A 16,989-nucleotide genomic window follows, 5' to 3' on the forward strand; every position below is an offset into this window, starting at 1 on the left:
CACAGGGACTCCATCCTGCCTGACCTAGGGATTCTTCAGAATTCAGTTTCTGTTCACTTGTCTTTTGGGGGGCCAGTTCTGACTTGCTGTGAGTTTTGGCAAGTGCCCAGTTGTGGGAAGAAACATCTGGTTTCTTTGCGATCTCTACCCTTGGCAACCAGGGAGTGATTTATATTTCTGACTGCAAAGCCCTCTGGTGCCCAGCCTTTCACTGCTTGTTGTCCTGCTCTCCTGGGTCTCGTGGGGCTGGGACGTTGGTGGGGAGGGCTTTGGTTCTCGTCCTTGTTAGCACTGATCTCAGCACTTGAAAAGTCACCATGGGGCTGACCACACCTTCTGGGACCAGGACCGTCTGAGGTGGGGCTGCCCCATAGCCACCCAGCTGGACCCGCTCCCAGCTTGGAGATCTGGCTGCTGCCTTTACCCTCTTTCCTCGGCACTGAGGCCCTCCCAAATATCTCTGGGTTCATGGGGCCCCTCTGTTTTGCCATCTTCTTTCTCCTTTTCAAGCAGGGAATCTTGTGTGCGCACGTGTGTGTGTGTGTGTGTGTGTGTGTGCGTGCGTGTGCTGGTGCGGATACATTTGCCATGTTCTTTCTCTGCACCAACCCTGCTGGAACTTGGCTTTTGAAGCTCCAGCCCTTTCTCCATTTTCTGAGGAGGCTCCCTCTCCTGAGACTCTAGTTCTGCATAAAGAATCTTGTCAGAGGGTGCACAGGAAAGCGAGAACTAAGGGAATTGTTCCTTTAAACATTTCAAGCAGCCCTGCCCCCTCTCGGAGCCCCTTAGCAAACTTGAGTCCAGACTCCTCTCAATCAAGAGTCATGTTTATTTAAAGTGTTTTTTTTTTCCAATTTTTAAAATATTTTATTAAAGTGGGTTTTTCACCATGTCTGTGGCCACGCGTGGGCTCTCAAGCATCTGGAGGCTTGTCGCTGAGGGGAGAGGCCGCCTTGGGAAGAACCAGCTATTCCTCTGGGACAGTCAGCAGCATGGACTCCTGTGGATAGAAGCAGGGAGGCACACAGAGAAACAGAGAGGTTCTGTCTGATTCTTTCTCTCTGATTTGGGGGAGATCCCTTCCCAGAATGGGAATCTTTCAAAGGCAGGAAACGAAGCAATCAATGGCATCTCTAAGTTCTGCCCCATCCACCAACTCCTAACAGCCTCTTCTTAGGCTCATCCCACTGAGGGTCGGTAAGAGGGCCAAGAAGGCAGCAAATTCTCCTGATTCCTCTGCTTGTTTTGTTTGTGGCCACATCTTCCCTCCCTGGTATTCAGCCAGAATGGGATCTGCCCTGGCTCCCACCCTCTGGGGGTTCACAGATGGCAGGTACCACAGGCAATAGCCCCTGTTCTGGGATTTGGACACAGTGTGTGGAGTTTTAGTGTGGTGGGTGGGTAAGTGTTCAGCCTTTGACATCAGATGAATCCCAGTTGGCATCTGGTTCTGCCACCATGGGCAAGTGTCCCTGAGCCTTTTCTGAAAGCTCCTTTCCCCAGCATTTACCTTGGAGAACTCCATTTGGGCCTTGTTGAAAGAGATGCCTTTGATATTGGGCAGTGGGAGGTCTTGTTCTCTGAGTAGCTCTGCAAGAGAGGTTGGGGAGGAGTTCAGAGCCCTGTGGGCAAAGGAGTCTGTGGTGTAGGGCTGGGAAGCAGTTTGGGGCCAGGCCAACTGACCCTGACCTTTGACTGTTCCACTGCCCAGAACAGAGAAGGGACTGGGTGTGCCCTCTTCTTCCCATCCCTTCCTCAGGGGGCACCATCTCATCCCCCATCAAGCCACTCCACTCCAGAAAGCCAGGTCTCCACCTGTCTGTTTCACCTATCAATTAAAAATCTATCTTACAGATATTCAGTAAGTAGGAACACACTTTTATGAAGACAGATCTCTTAGCAGCATTTTGAGTGTTCAGCTTGCTGAAGGCTTCTTATGAATCTCTTAATGAATTTTATTCTTGTAATTTTGTTTTTTTGAAAATGCTATCTGTGCCTAAAAACACTAAAATGTTTGCAGACCAGAAAATGTCTCAGGCAAGGATTAGAAGGAAATTGATATGAACTGAAAAGTTAACCTTAGAGCACCAGAAAGGTGTACTCATAAGGAAATAGTCATTAAATATATTGAAGAAGAAATATACTCAGTGATCAAATATATGAAAAAGAGTCTTAATGCAAGCATTTGGTAAACTGATCAATGTGGTTAACTTGGAGAATTGGTCATTTTGCAAGCTGAGTTTCAATGAATTAATTGTGGCCCCTTAGTTTTTGGCAAATGGAGTTTCTGAGATTGACCTTGAGGACCTGGCCTGGGCCTTCCTGTTCTCTCCTCTGCACTGACTAGGCTTTTATGAATCTCTACCCTGCCAGTTCTCTCACCCTCAAGCCACTTCTTCCAGGTAGCTTTCCTGGATTTCTACAGCAGCTTTGACTCTTTTGTTCCTAGTAAGTGAGATTTGGACAGGACTCTAGTGTGACTAACATCCCCTGGTGGTGTGTATCCCCAGCTGTCAGGTGAGGTGCAAGGCAAGGGAGCCAGTGAGTTCTGTGGACCAGAGGATCCTGACTAGGCTCCATGGAACTCCCTGCCCACTCTTCTCTGGCTTTCCAGGACCACCTCCCGAGAAATGACTGTACTCCTTTATTTCAATTTCTGCTTCTGGGGGAGCCCAAACTAAGACAGCAGTAGTTTGGATACATTTGCATTTGTTTTTCATGCTTAGAGGGGGGTGATAGCTCAAAGAAATTCAGCTTTCTGACATCTCTCAAACATAAAAAATAGCTGCCCTGTGCAACATTTGATTGAGCTGAGTGTGTGAAGCCCACTTTGTTCAGCACCTGGAGGTTTTAGGCCCCCTTGGGCGGCTCCTTAGGGCAGGTTACCTCCTGGCCCCTGCAGGCTTTGGAGCCCTGAACTGCGAGCTCCACCATCTGTGAGGTCCCTGCCTGTTCTCACTTTCTACTTTCCACTACCCCAGCAGAAGCCTTTCCCAGGCTCTTGCCCTACTTCTGAGCTTCTCTCACCACTTGCTGCTGGTGGGGAGGACAGGACTGCAGACAGGGCACTTTCCCTGCACTCCTCATCCACCACACCCCAGACTTCAGTCTCCAGCCTGCCTCTTTCTGCTTTGCCTATGGGTAATTCTTAACCCACCCTGGGGACAAGGTGGAAACCAGCTGCTGCTGTGTGGGCAGAGGAGAAGAACATGTGCTCACCATTGTAGTGAGGACAAAACTTGCCCTGCAGAAGCTCTGAGACAAGGGCCTCTAGATGTGTTTCCTGAAACAGATGAAAGAGGGACAGGAAGGTCACTTCTGTTCACAGGAATGGGGGACCCCTAATGTTCAGGGGTAGTCCTGGGAGCTCCTCTTTGAAAGGGCAAGGGAGCCAATGTGAAGGGACATTTGTGAAGGGACTAGAAAAAGTTGAGGGACCTGAAAGAGTCACCCTCACCTCAGGTTGCAATGACTATGTTAATTGGCTGGGCCAGAGCTTCACAGCACCTGAACTTTGGGTCAGTCCAAGGAGTTGCTCTCCGATACTGAGAACAGCCTGATAATGGGGCAGGAATTGTCTCAAGAGGTAGCAAGTCTCCTGTGACCAGGGTGATTCAAAGGTCTTTGTCAGGCCTGCCCCAGCCTATTTGGACAGACTGGGGAAAACTTCAATCAACTCTTTCCCCAATATAGCATATGTGGGTCGCTTGAACAGTGCACAACCCGTGCAACTGTATGCACAGCAGTCCTGGTCTGATCACATGCTATGGAAGAAATCTCTGACCTGGGCAGATAATCCTTAGGACCTCTAAACTCAGGGATTTGATGCAAGGAAAACCAGCTCCACGACTGCATCTAACAGGGGTGATAATTTTAAAGCATTTCCCGGTGCCTGTTTTTATTCAGCCCTTTTGTTTTGTTGTCTTTTCACCTCTCAGCCTTTCTTCACTGGGAGGGGCTCCTACCATACTGGTGGGCATGGAGGCTTCAGGGCAAGAAATGGAAGAAAGAAAGAGACTCACCTGCCTTGTGAGTGCAGGGTTAGGACCGAGGATGATCTTGGTGCTACCAGAGAAAAAGAGATTACGCTTTCAGGTGGTGGCAGCTGCTTGGGGGTGCAGCAGGCACAGCAACCCCTTAACCATACTCTCCCCCCATCTCATCCCTCTCTCTAGCATCTTACTTTTTTCTGAGTATCCAAGACCAAAATTCATTTACCTGTATGGAGTGGACTGGAGCGTTAATTTCTGATTTCTTGAGACAAACTTAGCTTTTGAAAGGAGTTTCTGTGAGGAATTGAAATTGGAACAGGAAATCTAGCCAGAGCTCTTCCTTTGCCCCCACCCCTGAGACATCCTTCCCTGGGCTGGCACCCCCTCACCTGGCCGGAACACCCAGCACGTGTGTTCAGACCATGACTGTGGGTGTGGGTGCTGCCATGGGCGAGGGCACAGGTAGGTGCTGGGTGCTGCTGCAGCACAGGGGAGGCCAGGGCTGGATAGGAGGAGGGGGCACCACTGAGTGACTGGGTGTGGGGTCTCTGATTCTCTGATGCGGGAAGCACACCCTGTGGTTTTTAGGGGTTATCGGTGGGCCCCCATAACTCACAGGCTCACCATATAAACCAGAGACAGCACTTTCACCATCAGCCCAGGTGACTAGATTCTTGGCCAAGGATCATGCCAACTGAGACCTCTGATCTGCTGTCCACACTGGATGCTTCTGAGCTCACCATGTATGGTGGGGTGACCCTCCTGCCCTTTTATCTGAATGCCTCCCCAATTTCAAGCTAAATGAAAACTAAAGGAACTTAGAATGGGGACATTGAAACTTTGCGGGTGGGCTGTATTCCCAGAATCCCTGCCAGGGTCCAGCCCTTTATAGTTTGGGTCACTCTCTTTTGGGGAATAGAGAAACCTGAGACCCATCTAACACAAACAGGAACTCTGTTTCTTACTCCTTTTTTTGTGGCCAAGGGTTAAGGATACAGTCACGTCCAGGGGAGAGAGGTGATAGACTTAACGACCGGCCTGCAAAGGCCCTGTGCTGTGGGCTCAGAGACAAAGCCCTTCAGCTGCTGAGGAGGCCCTTGGGGAGCACTGGCTGCTGGACTGAGGGGAGCAGGAGTTCAAGCATTTTACTATTTTAACAACAGTCATGGTTATTTAAATGTGGGTTGACTTGATACGAGTGAGTGACCTGGCGGGGGAGGTTTGCTGCAGCCCTCCTGTTACTCTGCCCCAGGCTGCTGGAGGGGACACAGGTGCCCCACGGAGCTCTTACTCACCCACGGAACTGAGACAAAGGTGTGGCTGGACCCTGACAGCACCAAGGAGCCTTCCTGGATGATTGTGGCCATGTTGCTCTCAGGGTGGATCATGGGGGCATCTGGGGTGCGGATGGTCAGTGTCACATGTCCTCTGGACTGATTATAAGGCTGGATGAAAGCAGAAAAGGTGCAGGGGGACAAGAGATGGCATGACTTAGCCCCCAGCTTGCAGCCGATGGGACCAGGCCGTCTTAGGATGCCTAGGGTGTTTTAGTTTTCATTCTAGCTCAGCTGGAATGGTGCCGTGTGACCTTGGGATAGTCGCTTACCTCCCCTGAGCTCTTTTGAGGTAAGATTATGTCCTCCTTCTGGACATACATAACACATAATAAAATAGATTTTGGAGCCAGGGTCCTGGCTCCACTACTTGCAAGCTGTGTGGTTTGGGACAAGTTTCTTAACCCCTCAGTGACTCAATTTGAGACTTGTAATATGGAGATAATAATCACCCATAAAGGTGTAGTGAGGATTCAGTGAGTTAATCTATGTGGGTGCTTAGAACAGAACTCTGTCCTTATTAGCTATTGTAGTGACTGTCCTAATTGTTTATCCAGCAGAGGCCGTGCTCTAAAAGCCTTTGGAGAATAGCGAGCATGGATATTGACCTAGAGCCCAGGAAGAGTTCAAATCTTGGTTTTGCCTCTTGCTAAGCAATGCGAGCTTGTGAATTTCCTTGCTGGACCTAGTGTGTTCACGGATAAAAGCAGGGACGCAAGTGTTACACTGACATAACCAGAAGGACCGCACACAGTCGCTGCTATTAGCCACCTTGCACATCTGTATCTTATTTGAACCACTTCCTTTAATCCTGACAGTACCCCTGAAGTGAGTTCAGTGATTTGTGGCAGCCACAATAGGAAACTCTGGCTAAATGGAACCGCTTCTGCGTGTCCCCACTTGCCCTCTTCTTGACTCTTCCCTGAGATCCTAACTAGGGTGGTGAAAGGGAAACTGGCAACACCCACCTTGGAACTGGACTCCAGCTCTCTCAGTGACAGCAGCTGAATGAGGGCAGCAGCCTGGATAAAGGGCAAAGCATGTGCTGAATTTTAGAACCCAGCTCGTCTATTCTGAGCAGGGTCAGGGAAGGGAACATTGGGGTTCCGTGAGATGTAATTGTCCCCTACTGGATGCACCATCTGCACACCCATCCTTCTCTGTATGGGAGGAGCCATTCATCTGGTTCTTCATGACGATTCATTTGGAAAGATTCACTTTTTATTGTTTCAATGACTTTTTTTTTTTTTTTAAAGATTTATTTATTTATTTATACAAGCACTGGGTACAGTCAGAAGCATGGGAGGGTGAGAGAATTCACCAGAGCCAGAGCGGGGAACAGAACAGGCAGACCGACGAAACACACTGCTGAGGGGAGCAGCGGGTGCGGCAGGAGAGGTCTGCGCGCCATGTGGGACCCTTGCCTGTGGCCCCGGATCAAACCAGCGCTGCAGATGCTGCGTGCAGCTTCGCAGCCCAGCGCTCAACCGCTGTGCCACCAGGGGAGGCCCTGTTTCAATGACTTTTCCTACAACATTTTATTATGAAAGTTTCCACACATGTAGCCATTGAAATAATTCCATAGGGAGCATTTGTTCACCTATCACTAAGGTTCTGCTATTTTCCTAGGCTTGCTTTATCGTATTTCTGCCTGTCGATGTGCCCTTGATTTTTGAAAATCATAAGTCATTATAGAAAACGCCACAAAAATGTATAAAGTAAAAAGTAAAAATCTACCCAACAATTCTTCTCCTTTTCCCCTAAATCCTATTCTCAGGGGTAACTACAGTTGACATTTTTGGGGTATCTCCTGATAGTCCTTTTTCTACACTCATGTGAGCTTGAGTAGATGGGAACTCTAACCTACTTCTTTATAACAGCTGCATATTCTTCTGCATTATAGGAACATAAACTGACCTATATTGCTAATTCTTTGTTGATAGACACATAATAAGTGAAGCTTAAACAACAGCCTTGCACATACGGTCTTTCCCACTGGTGTAAAAGTTTCTATAGATATGGAATTACAGGGTTTAAAACTGCACCCCAGCCCCACTCCCCTCCCCCAAGCACTCACCGTGGCTTCCTGGGGATCCACGTGGATCTCCTTGCTCTTGTGGAGGCAGGACAGGATGACATTGTAGGTTTCCGGCCAGAAGGCCAAATCTGCCATGCTGCCCTGGGCTAATGTGGGGAGGGAACTGGGGTCCAGGTAGTCAGGCCCTGGTGCTTTCTGGCCTGGGCCACAGCGGGTCACGAGCTTTAGAGAAGTCAAGGAAAGAGAAATTCAGTGGAACAGTCTCCCTTCCTGGCCAACAACTGGTCATACCCCCTCAGTGCCCGCTGCTATGCTGAACATTTACACACACTCTCCCTGGGGCCTCACCACAGCCCAGGAGACGGGACTCTTGTTACCATTTCACCCACGAGGCAACCGAAACCCAGAAAGGTGAAGTGACTTCTTCCTCCTCTGACTCCTTTCCCTCCGCTGCGTCCTTGTCTCCAGTGCCTCCTCCTGACCACTCAAACCCTTCCCATGCTCCTGACCCACCTCCCATCATTCCGTGAGGACAGGGAAAGAGCAGTGGACAAGAGTTGGGCAGATGTGGTCTCAGTTTCCCCATCTGAGGGGCCCCTTCCAGCTGGGACTTTAGGCATGGTCCTGTGGTCCTGTGGTCCTGAGCCTCCCCACCTGCCCTTTTTTTGGGACCCTGATCCTTGTTCACAGGATTCACATCCCTGGGGCCTCGTCTGCTCCCTCTGGTTGAGGTGGGACACCCAGGGCTGAGCATGAGCTCCTGAGCCTTTGGGAGCTCATGCTGTGTCTTCCTTTCTTCTCCCTTCTTCACTCCTTTCTTCTCTCTTCGCTGCCACCTCCCTCGCTGCCCCTTCTCCTCCTTCCCCTTCAATGCCTCCTTCCCGAGGAGCCCCATCTCATTTCCCTCTGTTCCCATCGTCCCCCAGAGCAGGGGGCATTCTCCAAGTGTCTGCCCCCGGCCCAGGGGCTGGCTCACCTGGACTTCCATCACGATGGCCTCCTCTGTGAATCTCGTGGTGGTGATGTAGTACTGGAAGTCTTCTGGGCCCGAGATGGCCGGGGCTGCAATGTAGAAATGAAGCTGGGTCTCAGCCTCCCCTGGAGGGTGGCTGCAAGGGTGTGGGAGGCAGCAAAAGGGAGAAATTCCTTTTTCCTCTGCTTAGCTTTAAGTGGCCTGTGGGCTGGGCCTGAGCTTCTTGTAACAATGAATGTTTATTGAATAACTGTGCCTGCTTTTACCTATATGTGCATTTATAAATTAAAAACATAAATTTAAATTTATGTGTAATTGCAATAGTCCTATTCTGTGGGTCTATGGTTTATCTCATTTTGCAGACTGACAAACAGACTTGGAGAGGGGGCCCTGATGACATTTTAAGGTTATAGGGCATAGTCCCCCTTTTCTTTCTGACTAGAAAGTAGACCCATGTGGTCAGGGTTTTTGTCTGGTTTGTTCCCTGTCATATTCCCAGAGCCTGGAGCCATCACTGACACACAGTAGGGGGACAGATAATCCCGTCCATGCCAGGAGCAACATACGCAGCGTGATGTGTAATAGGTCTTCCAGTAGCAAGTTGAGTAATGTCGAGACCAGGGGGCACACCTGGAGGGAAGGCATAAGGGAGTCCTCACTGGGTTCAGGGTGAGGTGGGGGGCTCTCCCTTGGGGTCAAACTCCTCTCCCAAGGGCGGGGGAGGATGAACAACATACCATCTTCTGTAGGAGGAAGGGCAGTACCCCATCCAGAAAACCTGTCACCAACTCCAGAACACTGTTCACCAGGTAGGCAGGAAGGGTGTCCCTCCTAAGGGTGGGGGAGAGCAGGTGTGCTATGAGAGACCATGGAAGGGGAGATTGTGGCCAGAGGCAGGGGAATCCAGGGCAGGGCTAAGGAAGGCCTTAGCAAGCCTGTGTAACTTGGGAACCCCAAGGGGCTCTTCCATTCTGGCTGCTGACTTCTTCCTTTCCTCTTTTCCTGCTCCCAAGCCTCCCGTTTCCTTTTCTGTTCCCACCCCCAACCCTGTGCCTTCTTGCTTCCTCTCTCCCTGACTTTCTCCTCCTCTTTATTTCTTCCTGATTCTCTGTTTCTACCATGGTCTCTTCATTTCTCTCTCTGATAAAGGTCTTTGGGATTTTCAAGGAGAGAGAGATCATCTGGCAGTAGAAGTCATGGAAGACTTCCTGGAGGAGGTAGTTTTAGTGGTTGGATAAAAACAAACATCATAGAGAGTAGTCACCTTATGTGACAGGTTCTGTGCTGAGTGGATACAAGATTAGTTCATCTCTTCCCCACAACCACCCCATGCTGGCTGTGGCATTAGGAAGTGTGCTAGCTGAGATTTGAACCTGGGTGGATGCACACTCTTAATTTGTAATGTGGAAGCAGGAGATGCTGATGGGTGGTGTGTACAGCCTGTGGCCTTGGAGATGATCCTGTCCCAAGCATCCCATGGTCACCAGGCTGGGGAGAGGCAGCCTCAGCCTTAAGTCTCGTGAGCAGCTGAGCAGTAGGAGCAGTGCAGGGAGGTCTGGCACCCGGCCCTGCCCAGCGAAAGTAGGAGTGGGCAGGTACTCACTTCTCCAGAACTGTGATGCTCAGGTATCCTGGTGGGGTCTGGCATTCCTCCGGGACCACCTGGGTTTTGCTCCCCATCTGTTCCAGCCGAACCCCAGCACGGATGTTCTTGAGGACTTTGAGCCGCAGGATCCTGTAAGGGCAGCATGTCTGGGTAGGCTGTAGGCCACAGTCCAAGTTTGTGTCTAAGAAGTCACAGACTGGTGGCCTGCTGTTGTGTGGAGGGCACAAATGAAAAAACTAGGAGAGCTCATTAAAAATATGGAGGGCTCAATTTCAGGAAACCTGAAAGCTCTGACAATACGAGGCTGGTGTCCCCACAGGTGAGAGTCATCTGGACTGACAGTGACCTTGAGATGGGCCACTTGCTCTCTAGTTTGCTACTGTCCCCACTAGGCAAGGTCAAGTTGCATTTACAAGGGCAATGAAATGTCTATCGTATAGCAGAGGAATATTTATATGTGCCCATGAATCTATCAAAGAAATATCCTTGTGCTCACATATCTATTAAAGAGGGAAGCTGGACCAAGAAAGCCATAACGTCCAAGGAAAACAGAAGTGGACATATTCCTAAAGGGAACAAGAATATTCCCATTTCATGTGCAAACGTCACCCATGGTACCCTGCCTTTGCCTCCTCTGTTTGCAGCTCCACGTTGGCGTCATCCACGTTCAGTGAGCGATCTAGACTCTGGGCTTGGCAGCGAACTCTCCACAGTTTAGTGCAACAGGGGACCTGAGCACACTCATTTTATACATGGGGAAACTGAGGCCTAGGGAATGGATGCCTTTTCTCAAGTCACCTCGGTGCTGAGAGGGATTGGAGTCCAGACCCTTGAGCCAGACCCTCTCAGGTTGTCCTGTTTACATGCCACCGCAGGTGGGGTGCATCTCCCCCGGCAAGGGGATCAGAGGTTTTTATCTCAGCCTCTGCTGCCAACTCACTGCGCAGTCCTGGCCGGGTCCCTCTCCCATTCTGTGCCTCCGTTTCCCACACAGTAAAAATAACTTTGAAATGTACCCAGGTAGAAAGGATTATCAGGGCCTCCATGATGACAGGGGGATTTGCGAGCCCTGCCTGACCACTTGGCACCAAGGAGGTAGGGGGAAATAACCTGGGTTCTCACCCCTGGAGCGAGAGGTACAGCTTGCTTCGAAGTGTGACCTGCAGCAGGCTGTCGCTCAGGATTTTCAGGGTGACCTCAGGCCCTCGGGCATCTTCTATGATCAACCTGTGAGAGGAATGGGGGTGTTGGTGTGACCTGTAGAATGTGGCCTGGGTGGCTGGAATAGGGTGACTCCGGAGGTCGGGGGGCAGCTGTGGGATGACCTCTTCTCTGATCTCCAGTCCCGCTACAGAACACTGCGCTCCTGCTCCTGCCGCCAAGCCTGGAAGGCCTGACCAGTCCCTTCTCTTCTCTGGCCTCAGTATCCTCTTCTAAAAATTGGGGAGAAGACAGTGGAGGCACCGCCTCTGCACTTTCGCCTGTCTGGACTCAAATATAAACCTGCTGCAAAAGAGAAGTGAGGAGGCAAGAATCGAGGCGGTGGGACGGCGGCCACTCACTGCCTCCCACTCAGGGATCGGCCCTACTGAGCACCGGGGAGGGACGACCTGAGCCTTCTGCTCCCCTCAGTGGCCTCGGGTCCCAGCATCTCCCTGAGCTGAGAGGATCCCAAAGTGCTAGGGATTTTGGAATCATAGATTCAAGCCGGTGACGCATCCAGGGCCCACCGGCACAGGCGGCAAACCACTGGAGGCAGGGGAAGGTTGTTGCTCCCAGCCGCTGGGAGGAAACCACCCTGCTGACACCTTGTTCTTGAACTTGCAGTCTCCAGAACGGTGACACGACAAACTTCTGCCGTTTAAGCCACTCGGGCTGTGGTTATTTATGGCAGTCCTATAAACTAACAACAGAAAACCTAGATGTTGACTGAAAACCTCCAGATATTTCAATATTGGCAATTCACTAGAATATTTTTAAAAACACGATGCAAGTGTGCAGTAGCCAGCTGTCAGCGGAGGGTGGCGGGCTGGAATCCCTGTCTCAGATCCTGCTCTGTTCCTGGGCAGATTTCAAGTGGCTTGGAATTTTTTTTGCTAGTCTATTAGTTAGTACTTTGTAAATTTAATTTCTGTGACTCAGATTCTAGGCATATTCAGTGAATATGGCACCAATAATATTAGCAAATTTCATCATGAATTAAAAATAATAAAGATATGAATACCTTTACTATTGATATTTTCTACTATCTTTGGTAAAGGTTTTCAGTGTTCTTAAACATTTAACTTCTTTTATATTCAGTTCAGTTATCCAAAACTAACCTGGATTAAAATGTGTCTTTATTTTTAATCTAAAAAAAAAAATGCACTTCTGAGTGCCTTCCAGGCTGCAGAGAGCCAACAGGGACACCCAGGCCTCCCGCCCTGCAGGTGCTCACTGACAGGTGATGACACTGGGGACACTCAGGGAAATGCCCGAGGCGGAGAGAAAGGCCAACAGTGGCCTCCAGACTCACCTGCCTGCCTGGAGCAGCTTGCCCAGCGCTGGAAGGCTCTTCCCTGAGAGCAGGTCCCCGACTAGTGACAGGTCCAGCCCGCTGCTCTTCTTGGAGAGGCCTTCTCTCACGTAGGGCAGGTGGTCCAGGATGGCAGTGCCCTCTCCAGTCAGGGGAACCTTGATCATGCGCTCCAGGACCTGGTGTTCCGCAAGCAGGTCTGAGATGTCTGAGGACACAGGCCCATCTCAGTTTGGATTTCACCTTCCTTCAGTCATTCGACAGACACCCACTAGCACCTGCTCGGACTCAGCAATTTAAAAGGTCACTTAACAGCAAGTTCTCATTAAGCACTTCCTCTTTCCTGGACCCAGGGAACAGGAGCAATGTGGTTCCTGCTCCCCGGGAGTGTACCTCCTCGGCGGGGAGACAACAACCCAGCAAGGAGATAAGCAAACAGGCAAGTTTTGAAAGTGCTACAAAGACAGTAAGATGGAGTTGAATTGGACCATGACGGGGGTGAGGCTCTGTCTCAGGCAGGGTGGTCAGGAGAGCGGCTCTGAGGAGGCATGGAGCTGAAATCTGAATGAAGGAATCCTCAAGGTCTGGGAGGAGCGCGAAGTCGGTAAAGAGAGCAGCATGAACAAAGGCCCTGCTGTGGTCAGGAGTCTGATAAATTTATAAACCTGAAAGCTTAGTGAGATTGAACTGTGGTGAATGGGTTGGAGGGGTTGGACAGCAAGGAGCTCAGGGCCAAGAGGGAGAGACAGACAGACAGATAGGACAAGTACGATGTTAGGATGAGGCCATATAAGGGGCTTTATCACAGCGTTGAAGGAGACCAGAGGACGGAGTCTCCTTCTGCCCGGGGATATTGGGAGGGATTGCCATCAGGGAGACCACTGGAGCTGTGCCGCAAAGGATGCTGGGAAGGAGGGGAAGTGCATTGTAGGCCGAAGGAACAGCACAGGAAAGGAAAGTGGCTGGGAGTTTATGGGAATTGTCAGAACAGGAGGTGGTGGAGGCTGGTGATGCATGATCTTGAATGTCTGGGTGAGGAGCTTGAAGTTTCTCCTGAGAACACTGGGGAGCCACAGCAAGCATTAGAGCTGGGCAAGGGTGGGTCAGATCTGGGTGAAGAAAGGCCCATTCTGATGCTGGTGAGAGTGGGGCCAGTGAAAAGCCTGGGGGAGACAAGAGTGTTTTCTTCACCCCCACCTTTCCTTAAATTGCTCTCTCCCACAGCCCACCCCTTAAATTTTACTTGTTTTCAGCTGATCCATGCTGATCCGCAGGCAGAGCGGGTGCTGGGCCTCCCCTTGAGCCTGGGGCAGCAGCCCCCAGCATAACAATGGTCCCCAGAACAGCAGCATCTTCGTGGCCAGGACCTGTGGACACAGAGCTGGGAGCCCCAGTGGACACTGCTGTGTCCTCACCAGGGACGCATTGCCTCACGCTCCCCAGAACCAGCTCTCCACTGGCTTTTCTTTGTCTCCCCTGCTCCTGCTCTGCTCGTCCTTGACCACAGCCTGCCCTTTTCACCACCTCACATTTGAGCTTTCCATTTCCTTGCACATCCTGTGATGTGCCTCAAGTCCAGGCTCTGCCGCTTTCGACTGTGCAATCATGAGCAAGTTACTTGACTTCTCCATGCCTCAGTTTTCTCATTTATAAAAGGAAGGCAATTGTGGATTGCTGGAGGAATACATTCAACAGCAGGCACAAAGCACTTAGAAAGCAGTGGAGCCAATAGCTTTTCATGTGGCCAGGCGACACACTGTGAGAGGTTAAAAAAGATGCAGACTCCCTTTTAACAATAGAGGTTCTGGATCTTGAGGAGGACTGGGTCGTGGGTTCTGAAGGAAGCACCATAATGACTGGTGGACTTGAAACCATGGCTTTCAAACAACTAGGGAAATGTTCCAGTATTTCAATCAGCATGTTTGTCCTTGTTCCTGCCAGCTGAGCCGAAGCCTGGCCCAAGTGACTAAAAAGGCATAGTTGGGACCCCAGAGTCTGCAGGCAAGGGGCTCTCTGAGTGTGCCACTGGGAGATGCAGGCCCAGAAACTGCAAGGTGGGCACCAGCCAGGTACAGACATGTGCAGGGCAGGTGCCAACATAAGCAGGATCCTCTGAGGAGTCACCACTACCCTTGCCAAAGCCACACCCATAAAGAAGCCACCCAGAGGGTAAGTGCTGCCCCTGAACACACCTCCTGTCCCCCTGAACAAGGACAGGAGCCCTCTGAGGTGGCTGAGCCTACTCTGGCTGCTCGAGAATGTCCTGGCACTGCCTTGAATTGGCAACATCCAGCTTAGTGCTGCTTGGAGACAGAGGAGCTCAGAACAGTGATTAAACTGGATAATAGAAAAAGAAAGTTTTCTGGTTTGTTTGCAGAGGTGAATGAATTTTGCATGGGGAAATTCGTACTCATGGCATTAGCTGTTCATATTTTGTTCCAGCCGATAATTAAATTCATTCACTATTCACCCAACCAGTACCTAGTCCCTAAGACTGATTATTTCTCAATTCCCCCAAGTCAGGTCTCTCCTCCCTTCCTGCCTTTAGTACTTTAGTCTCCTGCCCTCTCCATATCCTGCCCTGAATTATTCACACCATACCCTGACCTCAGCTTGAGTCTCCCTTTACTATATGGCAGGCACCATGCTGAGAACTTCGTGAGCTTCATAACTTCATTGAGTCCTCACCACAACCATCTGGGGTCATTGATAGCAGGAACCTTTCACTAATGGCAGGACTGAGACTCAGAGAAGAGAAGTGACTTGGCCAAAGTCACATAGGTAGTCGGTGCCAGAGCCTGGATTTGGACCCAGGCTGGCCTGGCTCTAAGAAGCGATGCATGACTTCACCACATTATGGCAGGTGCTCAAGAAACATCTGAGAAATGCCCGTGTTTGCCTCCTTGTCCTTACCTGGCAATGAACAAATTTGTCTGGAATCGCTCCCTCGTCTGGAACTCTCTCTAGCGTCCCAGAAAGACCCAACTTTTATAACCTGAGCTCTGCAGCCTGGGTGGGTGGGCACATGGAGTCCAGTCCCCTTGCCAGGGCTTGTGTTGAGAGGAGCTCTTTGAAGGGGGGCAAGGGGGGCCCCCTCAGCACTGGGTGGATAAGGGCTTCTGCCAAAACTGATAGGGCCTTGCCCTGAGGCCCGAGGGGCAGGCTCTGGGCCCAGACCAACAGACCCCAGGGAGGAAGTGGGAGGGGGCTCTGTGGTTTTGGGGGTGGGTCCTGTCCCTTAGGAACACCAGAGCTGCACAGCCCAGGGCAGGGCCCGAGGAGGCTCCTATTACAGGATGTGGCAGTCACAGAACCCAGGGAGTAAAGGTGTGTGTGGGGGAGTGGAGGAGAGCAGGCTAGAGGGGGAGGCAGGGAGGCTCTGGGTGACCCTCTGGTGGCCATTTCCTATGCCTTTTCCTTATATGTTGTCCAGGCCGTGCCTCTGCAGCCAGACAGGCCTAGGGTCCACCCCGTCGTGTCCCTTAGTGGTTGTGTAACTCTGGGCAAGTTACTTTCCCTTCTGAGTCTCACTTTTCATGTCTGCAAATTGTGAATAATACTTCGACTTAAATCTTTGGGGTGTTGTGACGATCCATTGAGGCAATTCATGTAGATGTCAGGCAGGGCCTGGTACATGGGAAGGAGTCAAGAAAAAGTTATTAATTTTTATTTCTCATGATAAATGAGAAAACAGAGACTTAGAGAGGTTCAGTGATTTGCTTAAGGGCCCGTTGCATGTGTGTGGCAAAACTGGGACTTGTAATCCAGGCCCAGAGAGGGGACCGGCTGGCCCCCGATGACAGGGAAATTGGCTATTACTATGCAGCACTGCTCTGAGACCCAGAGTCCTCACCCCTCAGCCCCCCAGACAAACTGCTACACAAAAGTCCTCTGAGGCAGGAGTTGTGACACCGTCACTGAGTGTCACAGCTACTGTGTCTGCATTAGCTTCTGCCTTAATGTCAGTCACAAAATCATGGATTTTGGGTAGAAGATGCTTTGCTTTATTTTGATTTTTAAAATGATATCTATTGAGGTAGTGTTGGTTTATAACTCTTATGTTTCAGGGATATATGTTCACACCTCTATAAATGTATGTTGTTACACCCCCACCCAAGCCCCCATAGTCCTCCACCACAGTCCATTGGGTCACCCTCATTTTCTTTCTATTGGGTCTAACATGCCAAGTGCCGTCCTCCTGCCTGAGGCAGAGAAAGTTTCTGGGGTTAATTTCCTTGTCTCACTCAGGGGCCTGTGTAGGCAGCCAATGGGAGCATGAAAGTCTCCTTTCCCTTCCAAAATCTCACCTCTAAATAGGACAGAAGGGAAGAATTGGGCTGGATTCTGTTTACCTCATTGACTAATCTCTACTGATAGATGGAAGGTTCCTGGGGTCATCTCCATAAAAGGGAGACCCTGGGAAGGACACAGAGAGGTGTAAGATGCCATCACATGTGTTCACTACCAGGGTGTAAGCACCAAGTGCAAGGTCATGTCCTGGCCCCTCCTTGTCTCCTTGATGGAACCCATG

At 50.6% G+C, this 16,989-nt stretch overlaps 1 protein-coding gene across 1 annotated transcript; it reads right to left on the reverse strand.

Annotated features, from left to right (window-relative positions):
• Positions 1-832: 832 nt before the first annotated feature.
• LOC119253885 (uncharacterized) lies at positions 833-13,887 on the reverse strand. The gene is made up of 15 exons (XM_037521132.2): positions 13,702-13,887; positions 12,459-12,666; positions 11,066-11,170; positions 9,941-10,072; positions 9,075-9,168; positions 8,904-8,967; positions 8,341-8,426; positions 7,404-7,586; positions 6,295-6,348; positions 5,288-5,437; positions 4,219-4,286; positions 4,023-4,065; positions 3,220-3,283; positions 1,511-1,590; positions 833-1,000 (listed from the first exon to the last, which is right to left on the reverse strand). The coding sequence occupies exons 1-15, from the start codon at positions 13,808-13,810 to the stop codon at positions 968-970; spliced, it is 1,473 nt and encodes a 490-aa protein (XP_037377029.1). The 5' UTR covers positions 13,811-13,887; the 3' UTR covers positions 833-967.
• Positions 13,888-16,989: the final 3,102 nt, after the last annotated feature.

The sequence above is a fragment of the Talpa occidentalis genome, unplaced genomic scaffold (assembly GCF_014898055.3).
Source record: "Talpa occidentalis isolate TD23 unplaced genomic scaffold, MPIMG_talOcc4v2.1 talOcc4.10, whole genome shotgun sequence".
NCBI lineage: Eukaryota > Metazoa > Chordata > Mammalia > Eulipotyphla > Talpidae > Talpa > Talpa occidentalis.

Coding starts and splice junctions, on each gene's coding strand:
- LOC119253885 (XM_037521132.2), bottom strand. CDS start 13,810: ATGCTGCTGTTCTGGGGACCATTGTTATGCTGGGGGCTGCTGCCCCAG. Junction 7,587..8,340: donor CCATCGTGATGGAAGTCCAG/GTGAGCCAGCCC, acceptor ACTTCTCTAAAG/CTCGTGACCCGCTGTGGCCC. Junction 5,438..6,294: donor AGCTGGAGTCCAGTTCCAAG/GTGGGTGTTGCC, acceptor GCTTTCATCCAG/CCTTATAATCAGTCCAGAGG.